This window comes from Miniopterus schreibersii, assembly GCF_964146895.1.
Source record: "Miniopterus schreibersii genome assembly, chromosome: 11".
Classification (NCBI taxonomy): Eukaryota; Metazoa; Chordata; class Mammalia; order Chiroptera; family Miniopteridae; genus Miniopterus; species Miniopterus schreibersii.
Window position 1 is genome coordinate 69,527,209 of NC_138111.1, and position 20,401 is coordinate 69,547,609.

Sequence of the window (20,401 nt, forward strand, 5' to 3'; positions counted from 1 at the left end):
CTTGTGACCTCCCACTACCTTTCTTCTTGGAGTAGGGAGCAGCACAGACCCAAGTATGGAGACACTGGCCACCAGAGTATTTCTCAACAAAACCATCTTTATTCATAACTGACACACAATATCCTAAAGGTGCTGGTCCTACCCCCACCTCCAGGCCCACCCCCACCTTAATGGTCCTGCCCACCCTCCCTGCCTCCCACCCTCCCATGTCAGTAGAACAGCCAGGATCAGCTCTGGGATGAGAAGGAGCCCTTGGCTCCTCTGGAGAACAGCCAGGTCATATTTAGTCTGGGCTCCTTGGGGGGATGGCAGCTGAAGGGACACCCCACTGCTCCCTACTGGCTGCAGTGCCGTTTCTTCCAACTCCCTGTGACAGATTGATCACACTTTCTCTTTTGAGGCTGTGAGGAGCAAACCAGCTCCAGAGCCAATGTTGGCCTCCCGCAGACCCCAAGGCTGGCCCCTGGCAGGGGGGTCTTCTCAGCACGGGCTGAGCCTCCACCCAGAGCTCGCTTCCGAGACTTGGAAACTGGAGGTGAAGCTCGCGTGAGCCCTAGTGTCTGAAAGAACTGGGACTGGGCAGCTCCCCGGGGCCCCCGACCTCCAGGGCAGGCAAGGCCTGAGGCAGGGACAGGGCTCAGAGAGAGCCCACAGGGCAGCAGGCTATTAGGAGAGCCCAAGAGGAAGGCCAGGCTAGGGAGGTCCTCCTCATCCTCACTGGACCTGCCCACTGGCCCCAGAGTCTCGGTAACAAGAGAGGTCTCTCTGGGAATGGAGGCGTCCCTGGGTCCCAGTCCAGAGTAAGCCTGCCCGTGACCCTGGGGAGGAGAGGGGGTGCCTCGAGCAAAGAGTGGTGGGTACTCCTGACGTCCTGAAGAGACAGCAAACGCCTTGGGCCTGGATGGGTGGGCCTCTGCTCGGCAGTGACTTTGACGGTCCTTGAAGTCAGTATCTGGTGGGCAGGCTTTGTCACTGACCCCGAGCTGGGGGCTGTGGTCAAGCCTCTGGGCATCTTGGCCGGCTGCAGACTCAGAAGGACTTGAGTCCAACAGGGGAGCACCGTGACTCGGGGGTGCCTGCCCACCCTCCTGCTCCCCCGATGCCAGGAGTCGCTTCTCTACCAGCTGGGGGAAGAGAGGGACAGTGACTGGCTCCTCACATGCGTGTGTGAGGAGGAGGAGCGTGGGTGATGGGACAGTGGGATTGGGGGGAAGGGGACCAGAGTGACACTGTGACTCAAATCCAAAACAGACATGTGGCTCTCCTGCTGTCCCCCGGGCCATATTCCCAGCTATGTGTCCTTCCCTCCCTTTCCCTTCCACCCTCTCCTTCCTGTCACCCTCTTCTCTCCATAGTCCCCTCCTCTTGTGGTCCTGCATTGCACCCACCCCAGGGCTGGTCCCGTGGCAGGCCGTGCCTACAGGCAGAAACGGGGTGGACAGAGTCCTGTGTGCCCCTGTTCTGGGTTGTTCCCAGCTCTGCTTTACCTGGGTGCTCCTCCCCATGGCTCACCTGGGGTCCCCCCACTCCTGAACTACCTGGAGTCCCTAACTCCCCTAGGGCCTGTCCTCCTCTGACTCACTTGGGGTCCCTCCATCACCTAGGGCCTGTCCTTTCCTCCAACTCACCTGGGGTCCCGCCCTCCCCTGGCTCACCTGGGAAGGAGTCAGTCCTTCCTCCTGCTCCAGCTCCTCAGTTAGGGCCAACGGATCCTGCCGTGTGTCCGGGGAAAGCAACTGTTTTACGAATCCAGGGTGAATGACTGCCTCCACCTGAGACAGAAGGAAGAAGCAGTGAGCACCCTTGGCAGGGAGTAACCTGTGAATCAGCAGGACCTGGAGGACAATCGAGAAAGCAAAGACCGACCCCATCCTCCTGCACACAGTGGGTGTTTTACTCCATCACAGTCATCAGCCACACACAGACACACATACAGACACACAGGCAGACACACACACCCGCTTACATGCAAAGACAAGGGCACAACCACATACACACAGATAGCACACACCACACAGAGCACACACACAGACACACAGACACACACACTCACGCACCAAGCTCAGGAACAAAGAAGAGACCTCAGGCCCTGGGTGCTGGAGTCCACCCTCCAGAATCCTATAGACCCCAGAGCTCAGAGCCAGCCCACCTTGGCGACGAAGTCTTGCTGGGAGCACAGCTGGTCCAGGTAGCTCAGGAGACCCTTGTCCGGCAGCAGGTCCTTTCCTCCATCCTCCCATTCTCCACCTGGCTCCCCTGCGGCTGAGTGGCCCAGCCCCAGCAGCTCGTCCATGAGGTCCATGTACTCCTGCACGGCCGCGGGGGGGATCCCATTGGGTGACTCCGTCTCCTGGGGCCTCTTGTGTGTGTGGGCTCGCTGGGCCATGGGTGCAGCCTTCCTGGGAGTGGGAGCTGGGCAGAGAGGGAAGAGGAGGGGGGTGAGGGGATAAGGCTTCCACCTTCTGAGCACTTGATGGTGAGGGCAGTGTTTGGGGGCATTCACACAGGTGTGTCTGGGTCAGGACCACCTGAAGCCATGTGACCGTGTGAGGGGAGAGAGCAGAAGGGAGCATCCAAGAGAGTCCTGTCTGAAGACATGTGGAGCCACCGATTCTCCAAGGGGCCCGCCACCCAGCCCGCCTCTCAGCAGACTTTCTGTTGGGTCCTCTGACAGGGAGGTGGGAGAGGGGTTAAGAAAGTTGACCAGGTCCAGACCCCATGGTGACAAAGGGCGGCTAAGGCTCTGGCTCTCAGGGCTGTTTCAGTTGAAAGACCGGAGCCCCCTTGAAGGAAAAGGACAGATGTGGGTGGGGAAGGGGCCTGCCCTAGGCTCTGTTGCTTTGGCCAGGGGTCCTGTGGGATCCTGCTGGCGTACCTGGCTGTGGGCCCACCACTGAGGCTGGGGGCACTTGAGGATCAGGCCTTGGTGGGGCTGGAGGAGGCTGGCCCTGCACCCCCTTCTTTAACTGCAACTTCTGAAACTGCATTTCCTCCTGCGCCTCGAACTCCATGAACCTGGGGGGTGAGGGGCACGGGCTGAGCTGAGAAGGAGGCCGCCGGGGCCCATCACAGGCAACAGCTGATGGAGGGAGGGGAGAGCCAGGGCCTTGGGGCTGTCAGGGCCAGGCCACCGAGGACGCAGGAGGCGGGCTGGCGGGGCACATGCCCTGCACAGCCCCTCTGGGTAGAGTCTGACCCCACTGGGCTGGGCACCTTCGCCCCAGCCTGTCTTGGGCCTTCATGTCCAGCCAAGGGAGGGTCAAGATCAGAGGAGGGTGGAGCTCGCGGGGGAGGTAGGACAGAAGCACCCACGCTCTGAAGGTGAGGGAGAGCCTTCCAGAGGAGAAGGGCCTCTGGGCTGGGAGGACCGTGTGCTGGCCGCCAGCCCTCCGCCCAGCACCCTCTCTGAGGAGCATCATCACAGCTGGACCCTGCCCTGCAGTGGGCCCACCACCCACTGCAGTCAGCTCCCCTGCCCACAGCTGTTGGGAACAAGGCCCCTGACTCACTTGTCTGCCATCTCGTAATAGATCATCCGGTCAAAGTTGCTTTTGCACTGCCACTCATGCATGGCCCGCCACATTCCCTCCTCCAGCGTCATGGTGGGCTTCAGGCGGGACAAGGACCGGAGCACTGGGCTGTAATACCTCAGGGTCAGTCCGGGGCTACAGCCTGCCCTCCACCCGCCTGACCACCCCAGCTCTGAGGAGCACATGTCCCCAGCCCTCCCAGCATGACTGAGCGCTGGCCGGGGAGGGGGAGGCGTCTGTGTGTGAAAGACAGGCTTTCCCGGCTACTGTGGTTACTGCCTCACATTTGCGCCAGCCATGAACCTGGACTCGAGGCTGACCGTCCACTCCCACCCTATAGCTGGGACACTTTGGCTTTGGGAGCTCTCTCGCTCTTCAAGGTTGCCCATCCATAACATGATCACTGCCATCAGTGAGACATGGCATGTGCCAAGCAATCTGCTAGCACTTCACAGATTAACATAGGCTAGACCAAGGAGTCTTCTCTATAGTTCTCTGAATTAGGTAGAATTGTCACCTTTTTATGAGGGACCTGAGGGTGCCAAAGGAAATGCCTCCCATGGTCATAACTGTAGTGATAGGAGAATCTGGACTCAGGGTGGTGAGGTCAGTTGCAATAAAGTATGTGAAGGTGTCATAAATGGGAGAATGTGTGATGCGTGTTACAAAGAATGTGCCTTCTCAGAGCATGGACACCACCCTCAGACCCTCCTGCCAGTATCCCGGGGTCAGCCAGCCTGCATGCCCCTCCCACGTTCCTCTGAGGTGAGAGCTCCAGGTGAGCCCTGCGCCCTGCCCAGGGCACTCACATGAGAAAGCAGGAAAGAGCTTCCGCATCAGGACTCTGGGGAAGGTGCCTCCGGGCCAGGGCCTTGAAGCGCTGCCAACGTCGGAAATTTTTATACACACTATTGGGGTTACAGGAGTCATCCTGCGAGGCCTTGGGCCGGGAGGTGGCCAGGCCACCCTCCCTGGAAACCCCATGTGGCCGTGCCCCAGGGTTCACCGAGGTCACGATGGGGGCCAGCTGGGCAGCTGGTGGTGGAGCTTGAGCTGGAAGGCTGGGACGCCAGCCTCCCTCCCTGGCCTGGGTGCCCCCAAAAGCAGAGGTGGGCATAATTGTCTCCACTGCAGAGGCTTCCAAGAAGAGGGGTGCAGGACACACAGCACCCCCACAGATTGCCCCTGGCACATTCCAGTTGGGGGGGGCCTGAGTCAGGACAATGGTCTGAGTCTGGGGAGGCTGTGGTCGGCCCCCTTCTGACCTGACCTGGCCCACAATGTTGTAAGTCCCAGTCCCAACTGGGCGTTGGCCAGCGTCTCCTGCCACCAGAGGTGCCCTGGGCAAAGCCGGCAGCACCGAGGGGCGGCCAGGAGGGAACGACAGGGTCGTGAGTGACTGCAGATGTTGCTCCCAAGATGGCCTGTGTGCAGGGCCAGTACTGGGCACAGGAAAGGCCTGTGCTGTGAAAGGAGTGGTGGAGGCGCCAGGGTTCAGGGGCACATCCGCTCCCCGCACTGCAGATGCTGTTGAGACAAAGGAGATGGGTGAATGGAGCAGGAGAGCCAGCCAACGGGACTGAAGCGCTCTGGGTCCCCTTTAGCCACCGGGAATCAGAGCAGTGAGTCTCAACACGAGGGCCATTTGGATGGGGCAAACTGTGGAGTTTGCAAGTGTCCTCAAGTCACTGTCATGCTCTGACCTCCAGGTGAGAATTGTGCCCCTGGAGAGCCTGCTCCCTGACCACTGTCTGTGAGAAGGATCAGCCCAGCCAGCGCTGACTGAGAGCCTACCTAAGGACTCCCGGGCACCCGGCCCTGCCAGCCTCAGAGACTGTCCCCTAAGACATGGCACTGGGCAGAAATCCACCCTGTGGGAAATGACCCTACACTGGCAGTAGGGTCAGTCCAAGGTAAGTTCTAGGCCCCCAAAGGGCCTTTGAGGACAGGTGGTGTCTGGAATATTCGGGCCCCACCTCCCCAGTCTTCCCTTTCCTCGATGTACATCACTCTCTTCCCCCCGGTCTTACACAACAGCACAGAAATGCTTGAGTAATAGCTGTCCCTGCACAGGAAGGCCCCGGGCACCCTGACCTAAGCCTTGAACACCCCAGCCCAGCAGGCACCTGTGTGTCAGAGCCAAGAGCAGTGACCACTTAACATGGGCCAGGTTCTTCCACTCCGGCCCCAGCGCTCAGACTCAGGGCCGCCCTCAGGAGCCCTGTTCCCAGGAGAGGTTTCTGTGAGGTAGGCCTGTGTCCCTGAGATTCTGTCATTTCACAGCCAGCAATGGCTGCAGAGAGTTGGAGAAGGGCCAGGGAATGAAGAGCAGGGGGGGCTGTTGGTAGAGGTTTCCAGAAACTTCCACAGCTGCTTTCATGTTAGAGTGGTCAAGGGACTGCAGACTGTCTGTGGTCCTTCCCCTCCCAGCTCCCAACAATGGAAAGTGAAGGCGCAGTAAGAACCAGGTGTGAGCCCGGTGACAGTGGGACAACATTGCCTGGACACATCCCCGCTCAGAGGCACTCAAGCAGACCCATGTCCAGGGGAACAAGCTACACACCACGTGCCCCTAGTTGCTCAGGACAGGCGTCCTTGGACATTCACTAAGGACACAGGGGAGCACCTTCCTGCCTCTGTGCTACTCCCCTCGCCCCCTTTCAAAAGGGACCCGCCTTCACCGACCTTCCAAGGGAAACCAACCACGCTCCACATCCGTTTTGTGTCCCTGAAGCAGGACCTGGACTATGGGCAGAGCCCTCGTCTCAAAGGTAAAAGGCCCGGCAGGGGGTGCGCCCTGAGATACACGACAAGGGGAAGTGGGTCTGAAGAACTGAGCTGCCACAATGCGGGAACAGTTGGGGACAACTCGGGGGCACCGAGCCCCATGTTGGTGGAAGTTACCCGTTGTCCTGCCCCTGCGGAATCCGAGAGAAGCAGCAGCTCCCTGAGCTGAGAAGTGAGCTCTGGGCTGGAGGCAGTGGAGGAGCCCTGGGCTGCAGCCGGTGGAGGGCCTTCCAGCCCAGCCCTCGGGGAGGTCATTTCATTGTAGACTTGGCCACAGACCGCCCCACTGGACAACTTTCTGGCTAAGACCCCTCTTCTCACTGCCCCCATTGGCTCTAGCACACTCAGCTCGCATCCCTTAGAGAGAGATGGTGGGGCAAGCTCCAGGAGCCTGAAGAACAGCACAGAGGACTAGGCTTTCCCGTGACCCTCCCTGTGCCACCACCACGACATAGCCCACCACTCCCTCCACACACACATGTCCAAGTGGCTTGTCTCCCCTCTAGAAAAATCCATGTGCCTGCTGCCGCCCCTTCTCCACACCCAGGCATTTCCCCGGAGTCACCCCTATCCACCTCTGAGGAGCCCTCCTGTCCAGGGCTGTCACAGGTTTCCACAGGCTCTCAGCCTCCCTGGGTGACAGGTCCTTGGAGGTCCAGTGCTCTCTCTTTGCCCTACTTCAGTTCCAACTGTGTTCCCCCAGCAGCAGTGTCACATTTTAATTCCAAGTTTTGAGGGACAGTTCAGTGTCTAAAACACCCCCCCTCAATCTATTGGCTTACCTCCTACTGAAGCCATCCCCACAGGCTTGGGTGCTGACCACCACTGCCTAGCAGCCTCCACAAAGAGAAAAGTCAAGTCCAGGATCCAGAGAGTGACCTGCTCCAACAGATGCTCAGCATCCAGTGGAAGGAAGGGTTTGAATTTAAACAGCAGAATGTAGGACCCCAGACATTCTACAGCGGGGGAGGGGCAGGGGCAGGTGGGCCTGGGTGGGGGAGGGAGGGGAGACATTCCATGGAGGGTCTGGCAGGTAGGCAAGAACCAGCAGTTCCTTTCAGATTTTACGTGGCAACACGATTGGCGTGTGTCTCTTTAGGCCATTTACACACCGGCGGTTTTAGATTCACAGCACAAAGGCTTTACTCAATGTGACTTTATTTCAGTTCTTGATCCATTCACCTAGATTTGGGCCCCTCCACCTGCTTCCCGCGTGGCTCTCTGCTCACCTCAGCACAGGCTCCACTTTCTGGACAAAATTCAGAATATACTCCTGAGGAAATAATGGGAACTGATGGCCGCAGGGGACCCAGTGTTTGAAATTAGGACCCACTCCGCAGACCCAGCATGTTGGGTGCTGTGTGCACGTCCTTCTTAAGGAATCAGGTCTGTGCCCCAGGTGCCCTCCAGCGCTGGGGCTCTGCAGGCTGCAGCCGGCCCAGCCTCACCAACGATGCCCTTTGCTCCGGTCCATCAGGGCAGCGCCAGTAGCCTGCACGGCAAGACCAGAATCACTGCTTTCTGCTTCTCAGTATTATGCTGTTCAGTGTTTAATTTTGTACCTTTTGAATGATTTTAATGTAATGTTTTAAACAAGTAATGACTTTGCATAGTTCATAGTCAAATTGTGTGAAATGGAAAATGCAGTGATGAGTCTTTCTCCTGCCTCCATCCCCTGGCAGCACAGTTTTCTTTCCCACAGGACTCCAATGCTGTTATCTGTTTCCTTTAAGTCTTTCCAGAGGTGTATTATGCAACTAAAAGCAAATGCATGCTATTTTCATATTTATAAAATACTCTCAGCTTTTTCCTTCAGTTAAAAATTAATATATGCTCCAAGATATTTATTTTATACGTAATATTACTTATATATACTACAATGATTGTCTTTGTACTGGTAATGAGGCTCCTCTCTATTTCTGGAGGCTAGATTCTTAGAACAAGAAGTTCTACAGTCCCTTAAAATTCAAAGTATGTGAAAGAATGGTGGCCAGGTTTAGCAAATAATGAACGCACAATTGAATTCGATTTTAAGATACACAATGAAGTAGTTTTAGGATAATTATGTTTGATGCAATATTTGGGACATTCCTCTACTGTAAATTTGTTCACTGTTTTCTGAAATTTTCATTTAAAGCATCCTGTATTTTATGTGGCAACTCTACCAAGCAAGTAACTTATTGCTATTATTAGTTACTCACCTCTAAAAGAAGGAGAACTTCCAGTAAAGAGATTCAAGCGTGCAACTTGACTTCATCACAAAACACAATTGCATATACACGTGAAATGTGCACGTTCTTTGGAGGATATGGAATTTGTGAGAGCATCATACAGCACTGACCATCTAGGCTCAGTGGAGTTAAAGAGAGAAGTAAGAGACAAGAAGGCAAAAAAATCTTCTGCTCCCACATGTTAACGGGGCTTAAGAGCTTAAGGTCCTGGTTTTCCTAGGTGTTAAAATTCCACCACACATGAGGTGGATGTGCACGTTGAGACAAAGCCAGGATTCTATCCACCATGTCTAATCCCTATTTACAAAAACCTGCACCCACCTAAGTCCTAGCTTGCCAGTCTGAGCCCAGAAGCCCTGCTCATTGGTTTCCAAATTTCCTGGCTGCATCATATGCCCTTGCTCTCTGGAATCTAGGCTCATCATTGCATGTGGTCCTATCCTTACATGAATCAGGTGGTAGTACTCCTTTAAAAACTTCTATATCACATTGTGTATAAATGTCAGTTTATCACTGTCAAAATAAAATGAACAAGCATTTGTGTTTTGTGAAAGGCAAGGATTGTTAGGAAACTGATCAAGGGAGATGAGGGGTGACAACTTTGGAGAATTTCAACCAAATCTCTTTGGAGTCAATCTTCACTCTGTGCTGTGGGAGCAGAATTCCTACTGATGATCAGGTGCTAGAGAAGAGAAGAGAGGTTTACAAGGTAGTTCCACAATGTGAACATTCACTTAAAAAACCCTCCTGTTGGTGCTTAATAAGTTTCTTGCCACCTGCAAGGAAAAATTGACTCAAAAGAAGATGAAGTGAGAGCAATTCAAGCAAAATCATGGCAGACTTTATTTCAAAAAACTACTGTGGGGATTGAAAAAAATAAACAGCTTGAAGATATTTCTCAAGACTCAAGCTTTTATCATGGAGGTAACCTTAAATGATTTTCAACCAATAGCTTCATATTACGGATGGTGAGGCAAAATACTGTGCTCAGTCACTCGCTCAGGAAAGGCAGGCCTCCTGCTGCTTCCTCCCCTTATCCAGTCAGTTCACCAGTTATTTACAAGTGTCTCACTCATGGCTCTGACAGGATTTGAATGACTCTTTTCAGGGTCAGTGATATAAAAATTGCATTGGGGAAAAATTATCTTGTTCCAGTACTGCAATAATTTTTGCACTACATCAAATCTGAGAAAAGACACCTCTGGGTATGGAACACCGGCATCAGAAGGCAGCTGATCTTACTCCCAGTCACGCAGCACCGGAGGGATGGTGAGATGCCATGCTTGCGTCTTGTGCAGTTTCAGTCTGTACACTTGGGGAAGGTAAGTGTTGCTAGATGTGAGCGGTCTTCAGAATCATCCTGTGGAGTGGAAACGCTCTGCTCCTGCAAATGACCAGGAAGAGGGTCAGATGATTTCTGTTTCCTTGGAACGTATGACAAACTCAGGTCAGGGAGCTGATTCTGCTACTACATATACATGTTCCATTGCCATCTGCAATTCTGCAATATAATATGAAAAAGGAGGGAGGGGAGGGAGAAATTGTTCCCGTGCTACCTGCTGTGTCACTGGAAACTGGCCAGGCTGTCAAGGCTGGATCGGTGTCATAAGCACAGCTCTGCAATGGAAACACCTGTGAATCAGCATTTACTGAAAAGCCTCCCATCCTAAATAAATGCACCCAGGCAAACACTCCCGCACAGCGAGTGCGTCTGGAAAACCTCCAGGGACGGAGTGAGGCGCAGTCTCTCTCGAGCGTTTCCCGGGTCTAAAGTTCTTGGCCAGAACTGTGGGGTGGAACCCCCAGACTCGCCGGGAGGAAGGCCCCCTCCTTAGACACCAGGGACAGGCAGCGCGGAGGGCCCGGGGCGCTCGCCCGGCGCAGGGCATGGGCTCTGGGCGCGCCCCTCCCAGACCCAGGAGGGCGGCAGCTGAGCGCGCGGGTTGCGCGTTTGCAATTTTGAAATCGCAGGAGCTCGCTGCACGCTCGCTGGTTTGCAGGACGGAGAGTCAGGGAGGCTCCCGAGGGCCAGGACCTGCCCTAGAAGCTTCCCAGGAGCCCCCGCCCTGCGCCTCTCTCCTCCCCTGCAGGGGCGCCTGGGCCTTCCCAGGGCGCCTCGCGCCAGGACGCAGGGGCACGCCCCCTGGGGGCGGGGCTCCGTCCTGCAACGGCTCCCAGCGTCCGTTGCGGCGGTTGGCTGTGGTTGGTGCGCATGCGCTTGCGCGCACCTAGGGTCCCAACGGCTGTCCTGGCCCCGCGGGGCGCCGGGCGCCGGGCCTGGCATGGCGGCCTGCAGAGTCCGTTAGGTGACCATGGAGGTGAGGGGCGCGCGGGCTCTTCACCCCTCAGGCGTCCCCCCTTCGCTGTTGTTCGCCCTGTGGGCTGTCTGTGCCGGGTGTGTGTTCAGGTGACCCCGGGAACTGGCCCCGCGGGCACCTGGCTGTGCGGGGGGCGGGGCGGGGCCTGCGGGGCGCCGCGGGGCTGACGGGGCCTGCGAGCCGGGCACCTGCGGGCCGTCCGGTGTCCCTGCGTTCAGACTCTATTTGCCTTGGTGGTTTTGAGCAGCTGTCTGGGCCTGTTTCACTCTCCCGAGGGCACGTCGGTGCCTGTTGTGCAGGACAGGTGGGTGCTGGGTGCTGGTGTCAGGTCGTGTTTGTGGGACTTGATGTGGGGGCGCGTGTGTGAGTGGCTGTGGGACTGACTGTGTTCTGCGAGACGGAGGAGTGAGTTGTGGGTGAGAGTGGGGAGCGTGGGGTCGTGCATGTGCAGGTCGTGTGGCATTGCACGTGTATTGGGACATGGGTATAGGGTGATATTTGCATATTTGTCGTGTGCTGGGTATTTGTGCGTGTGTTTGGGGCCTGTGGAGAGTTGTGTGCGTGTTGAGTTCCGTGTGTATTTGAGGGCCATCGCTGTTTGGAGGGATATTTGCTGGAGCTACGTGTTTGTAGTTTTCCGTAGGGGCCTCTAAGGCTCACATATTTCGGGAATTGAGTATTTTGTGTGTTGGGAATAGGTTTCGACCGTGCGGCAAATAAAGACCAAGGAATGGAAAGTAATGGGCGAGGCCACTTCGCTCCTGCAGAAGGGCCGGCGCTCCCGGGCCAGGCGGCGAGCGCACCCCCGGGGCTCGCCTGGGCTCTGAGCCCGCCCCGAGCGCCCTGCGCCAGCCCTGTGGTCAGGGGGAGGCCTCCCAGTCTAAGCCCACAGCCTGACTGGGAAACCGCGCGTGGGGAGCGGGCCCTTGGGTTGGACAATTGCCTGCACATACTCTGAGTACAAGTGGGGGCTGCCACGGTGAAATGGGGGGTGTAAGGGGGGCATCTATTCAGTTTGGCCTGTCCTAATCCCTTTGACAGAAAAGATGATTTCCTTCTCACATGTGTCTATAATGGAGAGACGGGTTCCTTTGCTTATGTAGGGGAGTGGGAGACTTGCATCTGTTCGTAGGCGGTGGTGTGTGTGATATGGTTGTCAGTGTTTGTGGATGTGAGAGCTGAGTCGTTAGCTAGGGGTAATCTGGTATTCGGAAGTTGTTTCATAGGTGGTTTGCTGGAGATATTTCTGTGTGTTGCGCATGCATACTGGTTTGTGTGTATATCCATCACCAGGTGCGTGGATTGTCAGTTTGTTCATAGGGTTGTTAGGCATATTTAAAGCATATTTCTTTGGAGAATACTAGGGTGTTTCTAGAGGTGTTTGGGAGTAGGTAGTAAGAGGTGGTCTGTGTGTATATTCAGTGAAGGTGAGGGTGGAAATGTTTGTGTATGTTCATATATATGTTCCTTTTAGGTTCTCTGCCTGGGGTGGGAGTTGAAGGTCCTACCCAGTGTGTAAGTGTATGGTGTGCACATATCATATGAAAAGGGATGGGTGCACTGGAAGTGGCTCATCCTAGCCTGGGATAGTCGATGGCACACCTCTCTCCTGGGCTAGGTGTTCAGTGACTTCAGGTGAGTAGCTTGAAATGAGTCATGCTGGGGATATTTATACCAGGTACACACCACACAGAGTGTTCCCTGCGGCCCCCTGGCAGGGTTAGTGAGCATTCACCAGCACACCACTAGTGAAAGAATTCCCAGGCATCGGCGGGCATCTGTATGGGAGGCTCTGTGTGAATTGTGAGCGAGGCATCTGGGGCTGTGGGCCCTTGTATGTGTGCATGGACCCTGGTCATTGTAAATCATTGCATTGCTCTTAATCAGGTCGGTTCACATTTTTAGGGCCAAAGAATTGCCTCAAATGTTGGTGATTTCTGGCCCCTCTTCATGCAGATGAGCGCAGGGGTGTCTTTTCCTTAGGCAGATGGACACTTCTTTAGCATTTGTACGGTCCTGGCATCAGGGACCCGAGATGGGTGGGCCTGGTAGACAGATAGCCCTGTAGAGCAGAACCTTCACAGGTGTGTTGCTGGTGTGACAGGCAGCAGTCAGGAAGTCTTGGGCTTCCTGGACAGGAAGTCAGTTGGCCAAGTGTTCCCCAAGGCAAACTCTCTGAGAATCAGCTGGGCAGCTACAGGTATTGTGGCCCTTCTGGGGTACGACTGGTTGGCAAGGACTCCCTTCACATGGCGTTGAGGTGGTGAACGTCTGCAGAGCCTTGTGTCCCTGGGTCCATCTACCCCAGGGTGGTATCTCAACTAGGTCTATCAGTAGTTCCCAACCCACCTATCTCCATGGAAACTTCAATCCTTAGGTATAGGAAGGACTTTAGGGGTCAGTGAGGTGACAGGGATGGAGGTGGGGAGGCTTTGGGCCTGTGGAGGACTGGGGGTGTTACTCTGAGGAGATACTTGTCTCTGACATTTCCAAACCCTTTAGCCATGCTCTCCTTTCTTTTCCTAAGGCTGGGGATGCTTCTAACAGTGAGATTAGGCTCATTTCCGCTTCCTGTTTTGCTGGTAGTATGGCCTAACCCTTTTTTCTCTATTCCATGTATAGCTTCAAACCCACCAGAGGGAACCATGTGATCAACGTAGCCACCAGCTGACCCCACAGCTGCCTCCTGGCTCCCTTAATTCCACCCCAGAATTTCTGGGCCTGCCTTCCTTATGGCAAGTCTCCTTCTGGCCTTTCTCTCTCATGGTGAATCCTCCTGACAACAGAATGTGCCAACCTCCCTTGCTTGAGTGCCCAAATAACTGCTTGTCTCACTACAAGTGGAGTCCTAGTGGCTCTCACTGTACCCTTCACGAGCTGTCCCCAATAAAATGACAGTGTGTTGTACTGATTGTAGTGTGTGGTGTTGGCAGAATGGAGCTGGGTCTGCTTTTATATTTTAAAATGTTTTATTTTTTAAATAAAAATGCAGTATAAAGTGTATACAAGGTAAAGTTGTTTTGGGCTTATTTTTTTTATTTGCTTGGTTTGCTTTTGAAAAGGGAAGTCACAGACACCGAGTTTTAGTGGGGAGGAACGGGAATATCTCAGTATTGAATCAGCATTGAAAATATCTCACCAGGTGGCCTTGTCCAGTGTGGCTGAGTGGTTAGAGCATTGATCAGTGCACCAAGGGGTTGCAGGTTTGATTCCTGGTCAAGGACACATACCTGGGTTGCAAATTCACTGCCTGCCCCCTGTTGGGGTGCATGAGGGAGGCAACCAGTCTATGTATCTCTCTCACATTGATATTTCTCTCTCTTCCTCTTCCCCCTTCCTCCTTCTCTCCCACTTTGGAAAGCAATGGAAAAATATCCTCAGGTGAGGATTAAAAAAAAATATATATATATATATCTCATCAGGTAAAATGAATGGAAATTGCTGGAATGGCTGAGGTTGGATGGAGCTGGTTGTTCTGGGGCCAATCTCTTTTTAGAGTGTATGTCATACCCTGCATTCCCCCAAGTCTCCATGGACAGAAGGAATCCTCTGTTCTTTTTTTTATCTAGATAATTTAAATTCTTTTCAGTTACAGTTGACATAGTGTTATATTAGTTTCAGGTGTACACCATGGTGAGTAGACATTTATATATTCTGACACCATATGCAGTCCTTACAATATTATTGACTATATTCCATATTCCTTAAGGAATATATTTCATATTCCTTATTCCTATTCCACAGGACTTTACATTCCTGTGACTGTTTCTGTAATGGCAATTTCAACTTCTTAATCCCTTCCCCTTTTTCACCCATCTCCCCCCTCCCTCCTAAATCTGGCAACCATCAAAATGTTCTCTGTATCTGTGAGTTTGTTTCTCTTATTTGTTTATTTTGGTTTTTAGATTCCACATATAAGTGAAATCATAAGGTATTTGTTTTTCTCTGTCTGATTTATTTGACTTAGTGTAATGCCCTCTAGGTCCATTCATTTGTCACAAATGGCAGGATTTTATTCTTTTTGTTTTTGGCTGAGTAATATTAATATTCCACCACAGCTTCTTTATCCATTTGTCTATTGATGGACACTTAGGTTTCTTCCATATCTTGATTATTGCAAATAATGCTGCAATGAACATAAGTGTGTCTTTTCAAATTAGTGGTTTGAGTTTCTTTGGATAAATACCCAGAGGTAGAATTGCTGGGTTCTTGTTTGTATGTTGGTGTAGCCTTTGTTTTAAAGTTTATTGTTTCTGATATAAGTATTGCTACGCTAGTTTTTTCTTTTTTTTTTCATTCTATTTGCAAGAAATATATTTTTTCATCCCCTTATTTTCAGTTTGTGTGTGTCTTTTGATCTGAAGTTGGTCTCTTGTAGGTAGCATATGTACAGGTCTTGTTTTCTTATCCGTTCAGCCACCCTAGCATTTAATCCATTTACATTTAAAGTAATTATTGATGGGTATGTAGTTATTGTCATTTTATTCATATTTGTGTTCCATTTTTTTCCCCCCTTCTTAAGGAAGTCCCTCTAAAATTTCTTACATTACTGGTGTGGTGATGAACACCTTTCAGTGTGTGATTTGTGGAGGTAGTCAGGTAGGGCTCTGGTGTGTTCCAAAGCTGGCACGGGGTGTGTGGGTTCTGGGGCCTCTTAGGACAAGCTCTAGTGATGACCAAGGTCAGCTGTTGTCTGTGCTGGCTGTGGCCACCTGGTAGGAGCTACAAAGTGATCCATGGTTAGTGGCTGGCTGTGCTGGGCCTGGAGGTGCATGGTAGAGGCCATGCTGCGAATTGATGCTGGTCGCCACCTGTGCTGGGCCTGGGGCCCCCTCAGAAAGAGGTGTACAGGGCACACCAAGTCCAGTCACTGCCTGCCAGGGTCCTGCGGACCTTTGGAAAATTTTTAGGAAAGTTTGTAGCACAGACCGATGCTGGCTTCCTTTAAGGAACAGTTGCTGAAAGAGGTTCGGGCAGTGCGTGAGTTGGGTGTGGCAGGGTCTCAGAGAGTCACCGGCATAGGGAATGCAGTGTTTGCCAGTTTAGTGCAGATTCAGATTTGGTGCCTGCCGGTGCCTGTGGACTGTGGGAGGAGGGCTCACAGTAACTGGTGGCTTCCCCTCCATCTTTTGCCCTGCAGCCATACAGCTTAGTCCTCTCAGTGGGTCCCCTTTGCTTTTGATCTCCTCTGGGTGTAGGGCGAGTGTTTGTGAGTGAGTGGGTCTGTGTGCGGCCCTTCAGAGGACACCTGGGTTTCCAGCAGCCTGTGTGTCATCTGGACTGAATTCTGACTGATGTCCACAGCCAGATGGTGTGGGGACTCCTTTTCCTGGCTCTGGTGCTCTGGGCTGGGGACCTGGTGTGTATCTGGGGGTGATCTCTGCAGTAGAGATATCCCTCCCAATTCTTAATTAGCACACAGTGGGTGTGGGACCAGCCTGTTTCGTGTATCTACCCTCCTCCCAGTCTTGACGTAGCTGCTTCTTTATATCCTTAGCTACAGGAGTTTCACTCAGCTACTCTTTAGGCAGTTCTCCAAGGTGATTGTTCTATAATTTAGTTGTAATTTCGATGTAGTTGTGAGAGGAGGCAAGCATAGCGTTTACTGTGCCATGTTGACGAAAAGCTTACTTTCAAATTTCTCTTACAAAACAAAAAATGGGGACATATATAAAACTCTACAGCTACTGTTTCTTACTTTGCATTTATAGGAATTTCTTACAAGAGTTGCTGACAGCCTAGCCGGCGTGGCTCAGCGGTTGAGCATCGGCCTAGGATCCAGGAGGTCTTGGTTCAATTCCCGGTCAGGGTTCATTCCTAGGTTTCAGGCTCGATCCCCAGCAGGGGGCGTGCAGGCAGCAGCCGATCAATAACTCTCATTATTGATGTTTCTCTCTCTCTCCCTCTCCCTTCCTCTCTCTGAAATCAATAAAGACATTTAATAAAAAAAAGTTACTGATACTTTGTCTCCACTTTTTTACCTCCTGTCACTTCTCAACCTTTCTAATCAGCTCTGCCCTCCCCATGGTGTCCCAGCACCTCTGCCTCAGGTAACTAACTAGAGGCCTCCCATCTGTGCCTGATCCTTCAGCAGCATTCTGCACAGATGCACAGCTGCCTCTCTGAAACCTGGTCTACCTCAGCTTCAGTCACACCTCCTGCTGTTCCTTCCCTCTCTTCAGCTGCACTTTCATACCTTCGCAGGCCCATCCTCCTGGTCCTATCATTGAATCTGGGCATTTCTCTCCCTTGTTATGTGAGGTCATAGCTGTTTTGACTGTCAACATCATTTTAAGTTGAGGTTTTGGTTACTTGAAGGTATTTGTGTGCTCTCTTGGCTTCAGTGAGCATTGATTTACCAGCTATACACACAGCAGTATCACCAGGCTGGCCTAGTCCTCAGAGTTTCAAATTTGCAAACGTGAGGGCCGACTTGGGATCACTACATAGTTACCTCAAAGTCTCCTCCAACTCGATATGCTGAAAGGCCAAGTTACAGTGGTCCCCTGACACCTGGAATTCTCCACCCTCTAATTCAGTGAGTAGTGTCTGTGCCCAGTGAGTTACGCAGATAAAGACCCAGCCACCGTCCTTGTTACCTCCTTCCTTTACTGCTCTTAGCCGCCCTTCCTTAGGCACTCTGGGCACGCAGAGGGAAACGCCTTGTAGGCCTTGCCATCACAAGCAAATGGGGCACAGATGGGTGAGGAGACTGAGTTCTATATGGTGGAGACACAAACGGGCAGTGGGAATCCAGAGGAATGCCCTTCTGCAGTGGCCAACAGAGACTTGGAAGAGGAATTCTGTGCAGACACATGGAGTGTGCATCTGGACACAGGACGACAAGCGACAGTGTTATTTCTCAAATAGTTTGCCTAGAAATTGTCACCTCCTGGTGTTCACACTCCTGGGCCATCCCCTTAAGTGTGGGTGGGAATGGGGCTTGCCTCTAGCAGATGGACTGCGGCAACAGTGATGGGAGCTACTTCCCAGATGAGGCTGCAGAGACAGTGAATCCCACTTGCTCACTCTCTCAGGCTTCACAGCCTGCTTGCTGCCCTGGAGCAGCCCTTGTGGTAAGGAGCTGACATCTCTTGTCACCTGCCAGAAAGGCCCTGAGGATCTGCCAGCAGCCACATGAGTGATCAGGGGAGTGGATCCTTCCCAACGCAAGCCTTGAGAAGCCAGCAGCCCTGGTCAGTACCTCAGCTGCAGCCTGTGACAGGCACTGAGTCCGAGACAGCAGCCAAGCCACCTCTGATTCCTGACACGACATCACGAGGTAATCAGGCATGGTGGTTTTAAGCCAGTAAGTTCTGCAGGAACTTTTCTACAGCATAACTAATATCGCCCTTTACTGAATTTCTCTCCCACTCTCCTGTAAGCACATTACAATTGTCCCAGGGTGGGGGCTTGTTTAAAATATACACATTTGATGCTACTGTCTGACTCCAATTGCTGAGTCTAGAATGGAGCACTGAAATCTCTCTGTTAAACAAATATTCTGTTCAAGGAGCAAGCATTGAGAAATGCTGCACAAACACAGCTGTGACCTCTGTGACCACAGGAGAAGTCATAGTCACACTGCCAAGGGAGAGACCGGCTTCATTTGCGGTCCTTCAGTTTATCTCTGGAGTAATTCCTAAGTGAAAGCACTGTGCCACCTGTTGTGTCTTCCAATGATATTTGCAACAATGTCTCCTGTCCCACACACTCTTCTGCTAGGTAAACCTGACACTCCTGCATGCAGAGGTCCAGTCTGATTCCACCCTTGAATCTGGTCTCCTGACTCCCTGTGACCAGCGGAGTGGGGTGGAAGCAAGCCTGGGTCACTTCTGTGGTGAGGCCAGCAAAACCATGCCTGTTGCCAGTCCTTTGGGATCCTAGCTTTTAGGGAAGCCAGTCTTGATGGGGGGAGTTTGATGATTTAGAGACCATCATGCCAGGGGCCATGAGTACACACTTTCATTGACAGTCCCCGCTCAGCTGTCACTTAAGGGCCAGAGTCACCTGCTGGCCAAATGAGTGAGCCATCATAAAGGGCCAGCCCAGCCAGCTCCTGGGGGACAGCTTACTCTGATCTTATAAGAGGGCCTTTCTTCCCAAATCCCTGACTTACAAATCATGAGTAAAATAAATGGTGGTTCTAAGCAACCAAGTTTGGGGCGCTTTGTAGCACAGCTACAGTTGAGCACTACTCAGGCTGGAGTACAGATTAAAAAGCATGCTCTTTGCCCTCAGCCTAATGACTGAAACCATGGAAAGAAAGAATTATAGTCAAATTACAAATGATAGTGACTTCCTGGGGATCATGTACAAAGATCTAATAAGTAAAGGAGGGTGGGCCTGGAGAGAAAGACTCTACTTAGCATTTGAGCTGAAGTTGGAAGAAGGGTGAAGCTCCCTGCTTCCTGCCATGGGCGGCGCAGCCAGGTGCAGCAGCAGCCCCAGAATTCCAAGCAGTTCAGCAAGAGTAGAGTTGAAAGGAGGGATGAAGGGCCGATGAAAGTGGGGAGGTCTGGGGAACCTATTATACTCAGCAAAACAGTGCTGATTTTATCCTGGTGCCAGTGAGCAAGCACCGAGATTTTGAAACATGCCTGCCTGAGGGTGGAAACCTCACTGGTCGGTGAAACAGAGCAGTAACTCTTTGCCAATGGATGGAGCAGAAGAAGAACTGAATTGCAACTCAGGCAGTTTCTATTTAAGTCCCTGTGACTCACCCTGTGGTGGGACAGAGATTACTCAAGGCCAGTGCCCTCCCTGTAAACACCTGTCACTCCCTTGGTTGCAGAGATGCCGGGAGGTTAATGAGATCACACGTATGGAATGCATAAGAGCTCCTAAGAGAAAGAAACCAGATACAGTGCAGATATTAACGTTACCCTGGTCGTCTGGAAGTCAGCTTTCTAGCAAACCAAGGGTCAGAAGCCAGACACTTCAAAATAAAAGAAAAATAGAGGTATTTGGCCCCAAGAAAGCTGGAAACAGATGTGGGAAGGACTGAAGAGTTAACGGCACAAAGCAGGCTACGCGGGGTGAAGGAATCCTCCTGGTCCTTGGAGGGCATGACAGCAAATGGTACCCCGATACCCAGGAGTGAGTGATGCCATGGGGGAGGGAGGCATGCTGGTGGGAAGCGGCAGAGACCAGCAGGATGGGGCAGGCCCTTTGGGAGTAGAGGGGTGGAGCTGGCCGCTGGGAAATGGATGTCAAGGAGGCGGGTTTGGAAGGCAGGCCCAGCCTCCCCCAGGCTCAGCAGCTGGACTGTTTTGCAGAATGTCCTGCAGGTCACGGGGCAGGATCTTCTTTGACGACAAGGATGCAGATATTTCTAAGCAGTGGGTTGAAAAAAACCAGATGTTCTAGGAGGAGCCTGTGGTGTGACTGTGTGGCAATAGACTTCAGTGTGTGTGTCTAAAGGAGCTGAGGGACATTTTAGGAGCATTTAGAACAAGCTGGTGAGAATAATGGACGACTAACCAGACAGCAGCTGCCTGGAGGGCTCTATAAATGCTCCTGCCGTTACCTGGTT

The 20,401-nt window shown here is 52.6% G+C and overlaps 1 protein-coding gene across 1 annotated transcript in view; it reads right to left on the reverse strand.

Moving 5' to 3' along the window:
- Positions 1-335: 335 nt before the first annotated feature.
- LOC308563601 (NUT family member 2G-like) overlaps positions 336-20,401 on the reverse strand; it is a gene marked incomplete at both ends in the record, with an annotated part of 40,555 nt that continues 20,489 nt past the window's right edge. Inside the window, 6 exons of the mRNA XM_081150802.1 lie at positions 336-1,124; positions 1,656-1,772; positions 2,150-2,412; positions 2,876-3,015; positions 3,510-3,638; positions 4,340-5,057. Coding sequence (XP_081006928.1) covers positions 336-1,124; positions 1,656-1,772; positions 2,150-2,412; positions 2,876-3,015; positions 3,510-3,638; positions 4,340-5,057 — 2,156 coding nt within the window. The remainder of the gene's footprint in view (positions 1,125-1,655; positions 1,773-2,149; positions 2,413-2,875; positions 3,016-3,509; positions 3,639-4,339; positions 5,058-20,401) is intronic.